At 39.8% G+C, this 15,834-nt stretch overlaps 1 protein-coding gene across 2 annotated transcripts; it reads left to right on the forward strand.

The window, feature by feature from the left end:
• The first annotated feature begins 1,312 nt into the window (after window positions 1-1,312).
• Window positions 1,313-15,513, forward strand: LOC101879318 (mitochondrial calcium uniporter regulator 1). 2 transcript variants are annotated; one of them, XM_031049727.1, is made up of 9 exons: window positions 1,313-1,398; window positions 2,916-3,029; window positions 4,388-4,491; window positions 7,063-7,164; window positions 8,283-8,324; window positions 10,646-10,717; window positions 12,648-12,701; window positions 13,094-13,208; window positions 14,465-15,513. In XM_031049727.1, the coding sequence occupies exons 1-9, from the start codon at window positions 1,350-1,352 to the stop codon at window positions 14,518-14,520; spliced, it is 708 nt and encodes a 235-aa protein (XP_030905587.1). In that variant the 5' UTR covers window positions 1,313-1,349; the 3' UTR covers window positions 14,521-15,513. The 2 variants fall into 2 exon arrangements, with proteins under 2 accessions (XP_030905587.1, XP_012984691.1); XM_013129237.3 differs by lacking the exon at window positions 1,313-1,398 and adding an exon at window positions 1,806-2,067.
• Window positions 15,514-15,834: the final 321 nt, after the last annotated feature.

Below are 15,834 nucleotides of genomic sequence, written 5' to 3' on the forward strand. Positions count from 1 at the left end.
AAGGCCAGGTTGAAGAGGGCTTTGGGTAACCTGGTCCAGTGGATGGAGGCCCTGCTGATGGCAGGGGACTGGAACAAGATGATCTTTAAGGTCCCTTTTGGCCCAAACCATTCTGCAATTCTAGGATTCTGTGAAACAGGGGATCTGGAAGATTACACTAGAAAGGGGAAAAAATCAACACATTGATCTCTGATGCAGAGATAGAAAGTCGGTTGTACTGGGAGACCGCTGTAAGTAGCTGTAGTGACTTTGCTTTCCCTAGAGAAGATGAAAATGGGCATTGAAAGGGACCATTGAAGAAAGACTACCAAAGAAAATACACTGTATCAATTTCTGAATCATCCGTAGGTGGAAAGACAACTACCTGCAGACTCAGAAATGTCACCAATTACTGCCAAGCTAACGCCAGGCAACGTACATACAAAAGCCAAGCAGGTACAATACACATTAGACAAGCTTCTGCTTTTACTTACAATGAATATAAACAGGGCCATGTGGGTGAGACTACCAGCGTCCCTGACCTTGTACAGTGCCAAGTGGTTTGCGAAATGGCTATTCAAGTAGGATTAGTGTGTGAGTACAACAATGTCTCTCTGATACACTGAAGTAACATTTATAGTTTATTTTGTAATAACATTGTTGGCTTCTACCCTTCTGGTTTATCATTGCAGCAGCTGGAAGTAATTGCTGCTACAGGTGCCAGCCTTGCATACATGCAATGTCCTAGCTGCAATGACAAGCTGTGCTGCTGTGGCACTGCTATGTGCTGCAGTAGCTCAGTCACCTTTGCATTTGTACTGATACATTGGAATTATTCCGTTTTTATACTGATTTACCATAGTTACTGATTCTGGTAAGAAGAAGAAAACATGCTGCATGCTTTTTGTGAACATGTAGGCAACGGAGAAAATAGACTTGTTCTGAAATAAGTGCCAGCTGGAGTGCACCCTCAGCAGGTTTGCTGATGACACCAAGTTGTATGGGAAGGGATGCCATCCAGAGGGACCCAGACAGGCTGGGGAGGTGAGCTCATGTGAACCTCATGAAGCTCAACAAGGACAAGGACAAGGTTCTGCACCTGGGTAGGGGCAATTCCAAGCACAGGTACAGGCAGGACAATGAGTGGATTGAGAGCAGCCCTGCAGAGAAGGGCTTGGGGGTGCTGGTTGATGTAAGCTGGACATGAGCCAGCTTCAGTGTGCGCTCACAGCCCAGAAAGCCAACCAAACATAACCTGGGCTGCATCAAAAGGAGTGTGACCAGCAGGTGGAGGAGGTGATCCTGCTCCTCTCATGAGACCCCACCTGCAGCACTGCATCCAGCTCTGAGGCCCTCCAGGTAAGAATAACATGGACATGTTGGAGCAAGTCCAGAGAAGTGCCACAAAGATGATCAGAGGTTGAAGCACCTTTCCTAGGGAGAGAGGCTGAGAGAGTTAGGCTTGTTCAGCCTGGAGAAGACTCCGGGGAGACATTAGAGCAGAATTCCAGTACCTAAAACCGGGTCCCACTAGAGCCAGGATGAGCCGGTACTGTCTCGGCCCCCAGGAGGGCACCAGGAACACTCCACCTCCCGCGGGCCCTGCCGCCCGCCCGCGCCTCTCTTCTAACCGCGCCCCGTCGCGTAACCATGAAATCAACCGGCGCCGATCACAGCGTCACCCACGTGCTTTTTTCCGGAGGCGGAAGTGAGGAGCCGGGGTGGGGGCGCGTGTTCAGCGATGGCATTCTGCTAGCGGCGTCGGTGGCAGCAGCAGCGGTTTCTCTCCTTCCCCCCCCCTCCTTCCATCGGTCGGTCGGTCGGGACCGGGTGGCGCGGCCATGGCCAAGGGCCAGGCGGCTGTGACCGTGGCTGTGAGCGGCGGGAGGCGGGCGCTGCTGCCGCCGCTGCCGTTGCGACCGCGCGGAGCCCCGGGCGCCGCCTCACGTGACTGCCGCGCGCCCCCGTTCCCGGTGCACCGCTGCCTCCGTGACTGGCAGCGCCTGGCCGTTACGGCCGCTAACGGCAGCGCAGGGCGGGGGAGGCCCTTCGGTGGGACCGGCGGGGAGAGCCGCTGCGGGGAGCGCGGTGAGAGCCTGTGCGGGCGGCGGGGAACCGGGTGCCCTGTCACCTCACCCGAGCGCGGTAGTCCGGTGGCATGGAGAGGAAGGGGTGCGCTGCGGGCCGCGGCTGCTCTGGGGTCCCTCGGAGGGGCCGTTATCAGGGCTAGGTCATCTTCCCCGAAGGGTAGATTTGATTCTCCTTTCTCGATCCTTAAAACAGCTAACGCACAGCCATATGTTCTGTCCGTGTGTTTTAAAATAGAATGACTTTGAGGACAGAGGTCTGCCTCCTGACAGTTTACCTCATGTTCCGACTTGTTTTCTTTTTGACAGCTAGTTTATGCTAATGCCCAAGTGGAAACTATGCTGTCTGAGGTTTGCATTCACTGTTGGAAGTATTGTCTGTAAAAATAGTAAATGTCAAATTGTGAGGGATTGCCTTTTTCTAAAGGGGACAGATAATGAAGACTTTTAACAAAGAGTAGCAAAAGTCTGAGGATTTAGTTCTCAGAGCCCTGAACTGCTCATAGCATCTGCTGATTATGCTGCTAATAATAAAGGAACAGTTTTAAGATCATGAGAGTTGGTGGGATTTTCAAGGACATGATATTCTTGGAGAGCATCTCAGAAGGTGCAGCAGTAGTGTTGTAGTGCGTTTTCAAGCTCTTGTACATAGAGCTTCTTAGCCAGATACCTTTTTGCTTCAGGCAAGCTGTAGTAACCTCAAAGCACAATCTAATATTTTTTCATAAATGGAGAATATTTGGTGTAATAAGAAAACTCCTGGAAAGCAAACATATTGATTAATATACTTTCCTAAAAGTAACCTATGTATTGTTTTTGTCTTTGTTTTGCTTTGTTTTTTTTCTCCAGGTGTAAGCGTCTCTGCATCACCATCTTTACCAAGCAGAGAGAATGTTTCCTTTTTGGGAAATAGGAGGCTTTTTTTTGACACTCATGCACTGGTATGCCTCTTGGAACAAAATGGTAATTTGCTAGAAATGAGTAGTATTTTCAATGTCATTTCCTGAGTGGCTCTTAAAAGCCACTTTTACAAAGGTTGTTACTTTCTTTTCTTTGACATGTGATGTTACAGCTTCAGTTTTATGGATTTTTTTTCTACTTCCAAAAGGAAACAGCACATGAAACTTTGGAATAAATTATTATCCTACTTGTAATTAAAAATGTGAAAGAGAAAACAAATTTTAAGGGTTGAGAGTAAAAGCAGTTTTCAAGGTCTTATAATTGGATTGAATATGGACTATGCTTTTAGGATAAAAATAGAATACTATAAAATATGGCTGCTGTTATGCTAAAACATAGATAAGGCAATAGGTTATTTTGGATTCGTGCTAATGTTGCTGAGGTGGGGAAGGTACCTGAAGGAGAAGTTACGTACTGCTGAATTGAATTTTAACAGCTCTTTGTCCCTGAAAAGAAGAAGTCCCAGTCCCTTTTCCTTGCCATGTAGTTTCATCTCTTCCTGTGGCCAACCTAATTCTCAAGAAACTCTACAGCTCTTTTGCTTGATTGGTATTCTGAGATGCCACTTTAGTGAGCCCACTGAGCAGTTGCGTGAACACCAGGACACATACAAAATGTCAGGAGGAAGGATAATGACAATGAGAGAGTCAGGATATCTTCCTTTTGGTGGTGACAAACTATTTTATTAGCTCAGCTATTGAAAATAATTCACTCTCAGACTTCAGTGCTTTCTGATGCTTAAGTGCGGTTTAGTTTGAAACAGTCACACTTTTGCAGGTGTCCCTTTTCATAATTAAATCTTATTCATGGCATTTTTACTCCTATATTTTGTAAGTGGAAAAGTTCAGGGTATTTCTAGGGTGATGTTATGCAATAATTTCCAATATATTCAGTTTAAAAGGTTTGTGACGGGGACTAAGAGGCTGGTAGGCCTAAAATTAGAGCAGTTAGCTCTGTTTTCAGTTGTTGAGTTTTGCACATCTTCAGCACTACTGAAGTTGTATAGTACAGTATACTGAAAATAAGTATCTGCTTTTCAGAGTCAGAGTTCTTGTTCATAGAAATAACCACATGTGAGAGATGACAATCCATAATATTCCTAGGAAATTTCCAGCATTCAGCCTGCTGATGCTGTAATAGTGCTGTACTACAGAAGCAGCTATACTTTGTCACCAACGTGGAGGAACTTGGATGTATGAACTCATGTTCTTTTGTTAGTGTTGAATCAAAAGGAGTATGTTTTATTATCTTCATAACTGACATTTGTTTAAACTTGATGCTGAATATTAATAAGTGGTGTTTCTGTAAACTGTCCAGATTTAGATGTCTCTCTGAATGCTGTTGCATTTCATTTTGCTTAGGGTTCACTACTCAGCAGTCGGAGGTCATTGTATCTGCATTAGTGAAAATTATGAACACCAACCTGGATATGATTTACAAGGATATGGTCACCAAAGTACAGCAGGTTAGATCAGAGATAATGGTGGGGTTAAAGTAAATAAAAACCTTGTATGCCTGCTAATGAAATACATGTTGCTATTTATTGCTGCTGGACACTGTATTTTAAAGGTTTGAAGGTAAACAAACATCCCTATGTATCTTTTGGCTATTCAGTTTTGTCTTGAGTTTATCAAATACCAAAGTGTTGTGGTGGACCTTGAGATCTAGGTACTGTGAGTTGGTATGCAAACCACTGGTAGTTGTTTGATTTCAGCCTTATTGTAGCATGAAATAGAATTACTGAGAAGGCTTTCAGATAGACATAGTAGATATTCAGTGAGTGGATTTGAATCAGGTCAGTTCATACAAAGGTAGATCCATGTAAGGAACTGGGCATGACAGTGTTGAATATTACCATGTCGAGCTCTTAGACATCTGGCTTCAGAAATGAAACTGAAATTCAGATGATGACATTATTCGCTGCATGTAGAACTTACGCATCTCTTAATGGGAACGATATCTGGTGTGCTGGAATTCCCTGACACATCAGTTGGTCAAATAGGCAATGCTGATAAGAAGCATAGCTGAAGTACAACTTCTTTACTGTGAGGGTGGTGAAGCCCAAGGGCTGTTCTGTGAGGCTGGGATTCACAGCCCCAAGGCACCTACTGAACACAAGCTTTAACTTATTTCATAGAATCATAGAATAGTTCGGGTTGGAAAGGACCGTAAGATCATCTGGTTCCAACCCCCTGTCATGGGCAGGGACACCTCACACTAAAGCATGCCATGCAAGTCTACGTCCAACCTGGCCTTGAACACTGCCAGGGATGGAGCATTCACAACCTCCCTGGGCAACCCATTCCAGTGCTTCACCACCCTCACAGTAAAGAACTTCTTCCTTATATCCAATCTAAACCTCCCCTGTTCATAGTAACTAGGCTGCTCTCTTAAAACATGAGACAAACAGGAGCTGCTGTCTTTGTAGTATGATAGCCTTGGCAGCTCTACATGTCATGAAGTGGGATACCTGGGTTTTGCACCATCTTCCATCTGGGGAGGTTTCAGCCTGTCCTTCCTGGCTTTTAGCTTCCAGGTGAAGCAGACATGAGGGTGCTTCTTCCTCCTGTGCTGAATTTGTTCTGCAGTAAGGGAATACAGTGTTAAAGCGACGCTCTCTACCATGCTTGTTTGGTTGTATGTTACAGTAAACTGTCTACAGTAAATAATCTCAACCTCCTTCTATGCCCAGCTTTTTTGAATTAAAGTGAAACTTTTGGGTTTGTGCTAAATTAAATGTTGCTACTGGTGCTAGATGTTTTCTGAGACTGTTAGGTTCAGTCCATGGGTGACTTTCTACCATTAAGATTAAAATGTGCAGATTTGCATGGCATGCTAAGATAGAAGCAGCTCAAGAGATATGTATGCCATGAACTTCGGGCAACATAAGCCCATACTTCCTTACAGTCTTTGCAGAACGGCTTGTACAAAAAGAGAATGAAGAATTGGGAGAAGGTTTGGAACATTGTGAATGTAGCTTATTACCATTAGGCTTTAGTTGGTATGTAAAAGATAAAGTATTACACTGGTCAGACAAAACTTTAGGGAAAAATAAATATGTATGTGTGTGTGTGGGTACAGAGATGAGGAAGAGAAAGAATAGGAAAGATTGGTTCCCTGTTTTCTCAGCTCACTGAAGAGGGGAGAGAAAAAAGCAAGCCGGAGGCAGGGAGTAAGAGAAGAGGTGTCCATGGCAGCACTCTTTCTATAGTTTTTGTAATACGTTCGGTACACTGTCCCATTTTCTTTCAGTCACCTGAAAGTGACTGAGATGCCACCTTGAGATGCCACTTAGAAATACAATGCTGTATTCAGAATAACATTTCCTGACAGAAGTGCAGTTAAAGTGCTGTGTCAGATTTGTAGGGTTCTCAGTACAGAATCAAAAGCAAGAGAATACTTATTAGAGCGAGATCTTCAGAGAAGATAAAGGAGGCCCTGTTTGCCTACATAGCTAGTGTAGGATGTAGAAAAATGCCTACATCCTTTTCCATCCTTGAAAGTTTCAGAGGATTCTTGTTTGTCTTCTGTCAGCTCAGTGTAACAAACTGAGCAGAGCAATTAAAAGTATAAGTAATAGTGAGTGATACTGCATAGCAAAGCAGAGTGGCACCTCCCTTGCAACAGAGGGGTAAAGAAGGAGGTAGTTACAAAAGAATATGGTTGTACTGGGAGTTTTGGTGTGAAAGCCACCTTTCCTCATTTAGCTGAGAGACAACTGTTTACTCCCTAAGGCCTTTTGCTAGCTTACAAATTTTAAGGCTTGGAAGAAACTATTTCCTAGGCTATTAATTGAATTATTCTGATCTGTGTTAGCACTGCTAATTTTGTCAAGTGTTACCAGCATTTGAGATTAACTTGCCTGTTTTATCCCTGTCAATTTATCTTGCTTTGTGAAACTCAGACAATTAATCTGAAATTGATGAATTAAAAGTTTCAGGGTACCAAAAGAGTCTATCATAATTTGTAGGCACAGAGGGAAAAAAGCATTACAGGTATTATATATTCTGAGGTTTTTTTCTTCCTTCTTTTAAAGGAAATTGCTCTTCAGCAAGTAATGTCCCATATAGGTGGCGTGAAAAAGGACATGATTATCTTGGAAAAAAGTGAATTTTCAGCACTTCGTTCAGAAAATGAGGTAAAAATCCCTATATTGAAAAGTGCTATTCTAGCACTTGCTTATTTTTTCTAATGATGTAAAAAAGCATCTTGTATCCAAGGGGTTGGCTCTGGGGCCACTGTGGCTTAACACCTTCATTAATGACTTTGTTAGTGGGGCAGAGCCCACCATCAGCTTATTTTTTCCAATGATGTAAAAAAGCTTCTTGTACTCAAAGGGTTGGCCCTGGGATCACTGTGGCTTAGCATCTTCATTAATGACCTTATTGATGGGGCAGAGTACACAGTCGGCATGTCTACAGATGATATGAAGCTGGGAGCAGTGGCTAATATACCATGCAGTTGTGCTGCTATTCAGAGGGGCATGAATAAGCTGGGGAGGTGGGATGACAGGAATTTCATGAAGTTCAGCAAGTGGAAATGCCAAGTCCTGCACTGGAACATCCCTAAACACCAGTACAGGCTGGTGCTGACCAGGTGGAAAGCAGCTTGGCAGAAGAAGCCCTGAGGGTCCTGGTGAGCACCAAGTTGACCATGAGCCAGCACTAAGCCTTTGGGACAAAGGTGGCCAGCAGCCTCCTGGGCTGTGTTAGGAGGACTGCCAGTGATTCAAGGGAGGTGATCCCATCTGCCTGGCTGTGATGAGATTTCATCTGGAGTGCTGGATCTAGTTCTGGGCTGTCCAGTGCAAGGAGATATGGATGTGATTCTGAACAGAATCAAACAAATAGCTAGAGAGATCGGTAAGGGATTGTAATAGGCTGTGAAAGCCTAGAAAGAGAAGTCTCGGGGGGGAATCTCATTAATGTATAAAAATATTTGAAGGGAGGGTATAATGTAGATGGAGACAGGCTCTTTCCAGTGTTGTCCAAAGACAGACAGTAGGTAACTGGCACAGATCAAAATGTGGAAAATTCTGTTTAAACATAAGAAAAACCTTTTTACTCTAAGGGTGGTAGAACTCTGGAATATGACTGTATCTGTGCACATACTGAGGGCATAGAGTTAAACCACACTTTTCACTTTACAGTTTATAGTCAATGTTATGGATTGTGCAACTTCATTAGTACTTCTAGATTATGGGGCTTTATGTACAGTAATAAAGTGTACTTTTTTTTTCTTTTTCTACTCTCCCAGAAAATAAAACTTGAACTACAGCAGATAAAGAAGGAAGTCATGGTAAGATACCATCCTAACAGAATCAAGAATTAACACTAATTAATCTAGTCTGCATAAAAAAATGAATTAAATATTATTGCTTTCAATATTTTTATTTTAAAAGGTGTGCTTAATTGTTGTGATATACCGGATACTGAAATTGCAGTTGGTGGTACACTGTGGACTGCAGCAAAGACAGTTTCATGCATATTTCAGTTATGGTGACAGAGAGCTGTGAATGGTACAAGAGGTGAAGAAAAATGTAACTGAATATTTTTTCTCACACGTCCTTAATTTAGATTCAGAAAGTGGCTGCCACGCCATGTCATGCTTAAGGCTGAGTGAAGTTCTGCATTTAGGGCTGCCTGTTACATGTAAAGATGTGACATGCTTTTAAAATGACAGCACTTAATACTTGGTTTGGGATGGAGTTTTAGGTTGTTACTTTTTTTTCATGTTGATGTGCTTGGGGTTGTTGGTATTTGCCTATTGGTTTGTTTGATTGATTCTCTGAAGACTTACCTGTTAGCTGTCCAGAACTTAAAGTAACTTTAAATGATTTCTTTAGGTCATTAAGTTTGGTCCCATTGTTTGAGAACAAATGACCACTGCAAGAAAACAGGCTCTCTGGAGAAAACTCTATTAAGGATAAGAATTTAAGTGTCAGTACTATGTTTATGTTCTTTATGGTTTACCTACCTTGAATAGCACTCCAAACTGTTTTACTGTCAGAACAAGATCATCATAATATCTGTTATTTCAATGGGTGTGGAGTCATAAGCAGCCTTTATGCAGCAACAAACAGTCTTGGAAGTTGAAAATTGGAAACTGGGAAACATTAACTGTTTTTATTGATTTGAGAGCTGCTTTTTCCCACTGAGATGTCCCTATTAGTTGGAAGGGTGGAGCAGTCTTCCTTCCCTAGGATTTGTCTAAACTATCAGACCTGGATGTGTTGAGCTAATTGGCAGTGTGGTTGAATTCAGCCTAATGTCTCTTTGCCATTTCTTACCTATTTTCTTTTTAATTTCCTTTTGCCCTGTCATCTCCAAAAGTAGCACATAAGTATCTCAGGGCTAATCCTGCATGTTTCATACTGTGCTATGAAGTGCTTAATGCATCTGAGTTTTCAGAATAATATTTTAAAATACATTCAGCACCTGATTTTTGAATTGTATCGTATTTTATGTTTTAGTTGCACATAAATGAGTTAGTGTAATCCACTGTAGAGCATCAAGGATTTGAGTCATCTTTTCTTAAAAGCTTAGATGTCTTTAAATTTTACTTTTAACTGTAAATATAATTCTCACAAGGGCAAGTGAATTTGCTCATACTTGTTCCTTTAAAAGACAAAAAGACACAGTGTAGTAAAAGTTTAAGTAAAAGCTATTTCTAGTTTTAGAATTTATTTCATTAAACTGTAACATATCATGTTGTAATGATGTCCAGTTATAAACCAGCTGAAGTTCAAAAATTCAGACATAGAAATTGAATGTAGTTATTGGTCAGGCTAAGTTAGTGAACTTTTGACTAGTTGCCATTGGCCTGTTTGAGAGATGCTTACCTGGTTTTAATCTCCCAGAACATCAGCAAATCATTTGCTTCTCCCACACATTCATCTGATCAGCAGTTCGCCGCATGACAAACTGTCAGCTATCTGGAATTCCTGCCAGGAGGTTGTGTTAAAATGGCAGCTGTCACTGAGAAAAGCAGGAATCACAGCTATAGATGAAGTAAAACACAACTGAACAACTTATGGTAGTTCTAAAAAGTTAGATTTTAAAAATATAATAAATATTTCCTGACTTCTAAAATGTCTGCAGCTTTTTCTTAAAGCCTTTCATGCAGTCTTTAGAAACAGGAGGGTTTTTTTGCATTAGAAGGTTGGAAATTTCTTTAAAGGTATTTTGAGCATCAAGGTTGTTTCATGGAGGAAGCCCAACTTACAGGTATACCTAGGCATGGGTTTTTAGAAATCAGTGTGAGTTATGCGATGTATGAAACATCCCCAGTATTTATAGAAGCATGTGCTCTCAATTAAGTTCTGTTCTCAGTGTTCTGGTTTTAGAAGTAATTGTTCAGTTTTGATTCCAAGATTCAATTCACACTATAGAGCATGTACATTTCCTGGGGAAGAATAGGAATGCTTATATTTTTGAAAATTACGTACGTTAATTGGAAAGAAGCTTGATTACCAAGATATGTGAGCAAAAGCACAATATATCTATGATAGCTTGTATGATTCTATTCTGTGATTCTGTGATTCTTTATTTGTCTAATTGTTTCTGCTTATGATTAAATAGAAAATCTTGATTGCTGTTTTATTATGTTTTGCCCATTAGGATGAAATTGCCAAAGTTCGTGCTGATAACAAGTTAAACCTAAACCTAGAGAAGACCAGAGTAAAAGAATTGGTAAGTTTTCCTTTAGAAACCGCTTAACACTGAGTAATAGCCAAATTTGGCTAAGAGCATCTTACCCAAAGAGCGTTTTCATACTAATCCATAGTATCTTTCTGCTTCAAGATAGTATTAATCCAAGTTACTCATCCTTATGCTGCTATAACACAAGGTGCCATGTTTGGTTTTGTATCCCTGTCTATTTTGATACTGTTTTAATGTCAGGATTAAATCATTACATTTAATATATTAGATATTTAATCTAAATATGCTTACTGGCTGCCTAGAGGTTTTCTGTGTTATTAGTAGATCTCTTTCTGTATTTTCACACTTAATTAAGTTTATGCATTTCACTATATTTATCATCACTGAAGATGTTCATTTCCCTATAGCTAGAGAATTTATAGCTTAGCTGATTTGTAAGGAAATACGTATTGTGAAAATAGTTGTCATTTATTTTTATTTTGTTGAAATTCTAGCTACTTGTGGTTCAGATTGTTTGAAGTTTGAAATATCTAGTAGAACTGGATTGATGGGATCTTAAATTAGAGTAACATAGATGAAGAATTAGAAGATTAACAAGTTTTCGCATTAAATGTAGCATTCTAAATAGAGTGCTCTTCTTACAGGTATATTTTTAATAGCTTTTAGGATCTTAAAGAAATTGCATCTTCTAAATGGGAAGATGTTTTAATTATATTTTTCCATTAATATTATTTCTTATTCAGTCCATTTTCCCAGATGTGTAATGAAGAAGTAATATTTATCTCCAATCCAGGCAATAAAGACTGTGCAAGTAGATATTATTTACCTTCTGTATGTGCCACTTGAAGCTTTTCATAATGGTAGCAGCTATGTCACTGATTTAATATAATGACTAACAGTCTGTTATCTCATAGTAGATGTTTGAATAAAGCACAATTTGAGTGGGTAAAGTTCTTGTTCAAAGGTTAATACTTCATGCTGGTGTTTTAAAAAAGCATCGTATGTAATGTGTAACTGTAGATCATAAGCTTTGCAGTATTTCAGGCTTACAAAACTGATTTAAAACTGCTGCAACAGTGATTAATTAGACACTGGTGTTTTCTTGCATATTTATGTAGGATTCTGGAAGCTACAGTCTGTCTATTGTGCAGAGCACTGGGTCTTTGAGCAACATGGTCTAGTGGAAGGTGTCCCTGCCCATGGCAGGAAAGTTGGAACAGATGATCTTTAAGGTCTCTTCCAACTCAAACCATTCTGTGATTCTAGGATTTTGACTGCCTTCCAGGAAAAGCAAACTATGCATGTTGACCTTCTCTTAAGAAAGTTAACCAACTTTGTAGTCTGTTGTACAACTATAATTTCATACATTCTTTGAAAACTGCTCTCTTTTTTTTTTTCTTTTCCCTTCCCCTCCTCCCAGGAGTTAAGTTCCCCTCCTCCCCTCCACTTAAGTTGTCACCTCTGCCATGCATGAACAAAAAAGGAAAAAGGCAGGTGAATGGGGAATCGGTTGTTTTAAAACCATACTCCCCTTCCTGAAGAAAGCAGATGGTTCAGTCTTAATTGTGCTCAATTGATTAGTTAACTGTTCCAGAGTTACTGTTTGGAATCATAGGTCTTTGTTTTTCAGAAATACAGATCTGCCAACTTTTATTCCACCTGCTTATTAATACATACAGCTTTTGCAGAAGCAAAGTATCTGATGGACTTACTGTGCTTCACAGTTCAGAGATGTGGATGAACATCTGTCTAAATTGTGCTTTACTAAAGGGCAGCAATTACCTTACCATACTGTCTCCCAAGCATTGTCAAGACAATAATCTCTTGTGTATTCAGTGTTCCACAGAATTTGGAAGCAAAGCAATATGCTTTTAAGTGTGAGGCAGAAAGTTTAATGACAACATGAATATAATGTTTATCTTTTTTTGGTGTGTTTTGTTTTTGTTTTTCTTCCTTCTAGTACTCACGTAATGAAAGAAAACTACTTGAAATGAGGACAGAAATAGTGGAATTGGTAAGAACTTGGTAGCTGATTATTATACAGCAATTCTTTTTATACTTGTGTTACAGACCTGGCATTCTTTTTTTGGAGTTGTTCATATCTTTAGGCACTTTAATATACAAAATGTCATTGTGTTTTATTTCCCTGTGTACTTTCATACTGGTATGGGTAATTGAAGTGTCTACAAAACAAAAAGGCTTTCATCTCTATTTTTATACCCTCTGCATATATATATATACAAACTGTTCAGTAGTGAGATTAGCTAGGAACGAACCTGTACTTTTTGAATGCAAACGAATATACATTTTTGGAGGAAACAAAAATACAACTTGAAGAGTTGGGTTAAACTTCTAACTAAACTGGAAACTGATGGAATTTCATTGCTTTGTTGATTTATATTTTAGCATGCACAACAAGATCGAGCTCTGACCCAAACAGACAGAAAAATAGACACAGAAGTTGCAGATCTGAAAACAATGCTGGAAACGCATAAACTTGATAATATTAAGTACTTAGCAGGTAAGGAATCTGATAGTTGTCTCTGATGGTGAAACTATTAAACATTGTTAAATGTTTGGTAAACTCTTGATTGACTATATTCATAAAGGCCCTGATTAAAAAAAAAAAGATTTGAAATGATGAAGATTAGCAGCCTTAGTTGTGTACTTAAGCCAAAGTTTCCCATGATTTGCAACTTTATTTCCATGGGCTATGGCTGATGTTTTGTTCTTCCCCCCACTTTATATTGTTACAATAATGCATATGAGGAATCTGAAAGACTGCCTGGTAAACAAGGACCAAAAAGTTATCTGTGCCAGGCTTAATTGATAAAAGCAGCCTGATGCATTTCTAAGATCTCTCCATCTGTCTGATGGAGATGTATATGCAAGAATGGAACATGTCAGCTTTTCTGACTGTTCACTGCCACATACTCTTTAAACTCTCGTGTTTCAGGCCATGTGCATTAGACAAATACTATATATGTGCATGCGTGGCTACACTATTGCCCTACATAACTTGAGTATTTTGACATTTTGGTACTGAGTGTGCAGTGCTATTAACGAGCAGGTTTGCGGTAGAAAATTACTCTTCTGATATTGATTTTTTGATTATTCTTTCACAGTGGATTTTGTCGCAAGTACAGTCACATGTATTCATAGTACTGTACTTCAGGCATAACCTTTAGGGAGAACCATTACTGGAAGATAAAAGGCACTTCATTAAATTGAGAGGAAATTGGTTTCCCCGCCATCCCTACTCCAAAACAAAATTGCATTGTGTTTGAAGCACTCCTTTTGCAAATAATGGCAAAACTTTTGTGTGTATATCTAGAAATCAAAAGTCAGTATCATTTCAATAGAAATTTTTAAAAATTGCAAACTGTGAAGCCTTGTTAAAGAGAGCTTTTTCATTTATTTGTTTGCTGAATACTTGACTGTGATTTAATAATCCTGTTACCCATTTCCTCACTTTACAACTGTAACTTGCCATATCAAACTTTTGGGGAATGGTAGGCAACTAGGGATTTCTTTCAGCTTCTTGCTACTTTTCCAGCCCAGTTTTCCTGCATTTTTTTCTTTTTATTTGTAATTTTTGTGCCACTTCATTGTGAATTGTTTGTTTTTAAATTAAAAACCTTATTTTCTTACATGGAGAAGGGGTGGTGGTTACACTTCTAGTACTGAAGTAAGATGTGTACATAGCTCTTGGAACATTTCTTTAGAAAGCTAATGATTTAATGTCTCCATTTCTCCCCCATTTTTATCTTCTTTCAGGTTCCGTATTTACGTGCCTTACAGTAGCACTGGGATTTTATCGTCTGTGGAGATAATAAAACATCAGTGTAAGGGACTTCTACTGTCTTCATTTCTGGGTAGGGGGAAAAAAAAAGGAGTATTATCTTTACCTGGATTTCAACCGAGTCTTGACTTTTATTTATTTTGTAAAGCAGACTGCATAGAGAATGTAACCAAAGATGTGCCTAGAAATAAACTGTACACATACTGTGTGCATTTTGAAACTTACCTCTGCTGAAAGCATAGTATATGCATCTCTGCTGTTTCCCTCCACTCGGAACTGCAGTGTGTGCACCTTGCTGCTACTAAGTGTCATCAAAGCAGAGACTGGCATTCACACGATTGTCTGGGGCTGCCTGCTCTAGAGAAGACTGTGTGGGATTACGTTCTGCGACCTGTTCAGAGCTGCTTGCTGGAGTCAGTGGCATGTATCAGACTGAAGTCCTGACTGTTAATGTAAAGCTGAGACTACCTGTTTTGTGGCTTGGAGGCACTCTTGTATAAGTAGAATCTGTGTTAGCTGAATCATGCTTACCTCCCTTCTTCTAACACTTGTTCATACAGTTACTATGATCAAATATTTGTTTTGCTATTTTTATAACATTATAGTTATTAGCTTGTTTTCCAGATGGCTATCCAATCAGTCATGTTTTATGACAAGAGTACTGTGTAGTGATAGCAGTGTTTGCAGCTAGTTTTGTCTGTAATGTATTGATAGAGGTTTTTGTGACTAACTTGCTTTTGATACATGTAAGTATCTGATACTCATTCCATATGCTAATTGTTATCTTTACCACTGTAACTGGAAATTTGCAATGCAGTAAAATACACTAGTTGTATTAATTTACAGTTCAGTGATAGAAAGTGTCTCTGGTGCTTCCCTTCCATCAGAAGGGAATTGATGCTTCTAGAAAAGAAAGAGATTTTAAATGGTGGTTATGGAACAGGGTCTTTGGCAAGGGAACTGCAGTGCTGACAGTCTTCTGGGGTTTTTGCTTTTACTTAAAAAAAATAATAAAGGAAAAAAAAACAACTGATAGTTCTTCAAACTTTGATAGTGATTTTATTAATGAAAGCAGTAGCTGAGACCTGCAAGGATGTTAAATCCAAGTCTGAGCAAGCCCGTGTGAACTGGTAAGTGCAACTGAAGGCAATGAAGGAAGGTGCCCAGTGTATCCAGTTATCTGCCATTCATCCACTGATGAAGTGACTGTTCTAGTAGCAGAGCTGCCAAGTGTGTCCCTTCAGTTAAGGGAAATTTGCCTTTCTTGGTTTCTCTTAGGAGGAGAGAAGAATCTATGCATTGGTAATAAATGCTGTTAGAGCACAATCACAGCTTTGCTTAATAA

Source organism: Melopsittacus undulatus, chromosome 1 (genome assembly GCF_012275295.1).
Source record: "Melopsittacus undulatus isolate bMelUnd1 chromosome 1, bMelUnd1.mat.Z, whole genome shotgun sequence".
Lineage (NCBI taxonomy): Eukaryota > Metazoa > Chordata > Aves > Psittaciformes > Psittaculidae > Melopsittacus > Melopsittacus undulatus.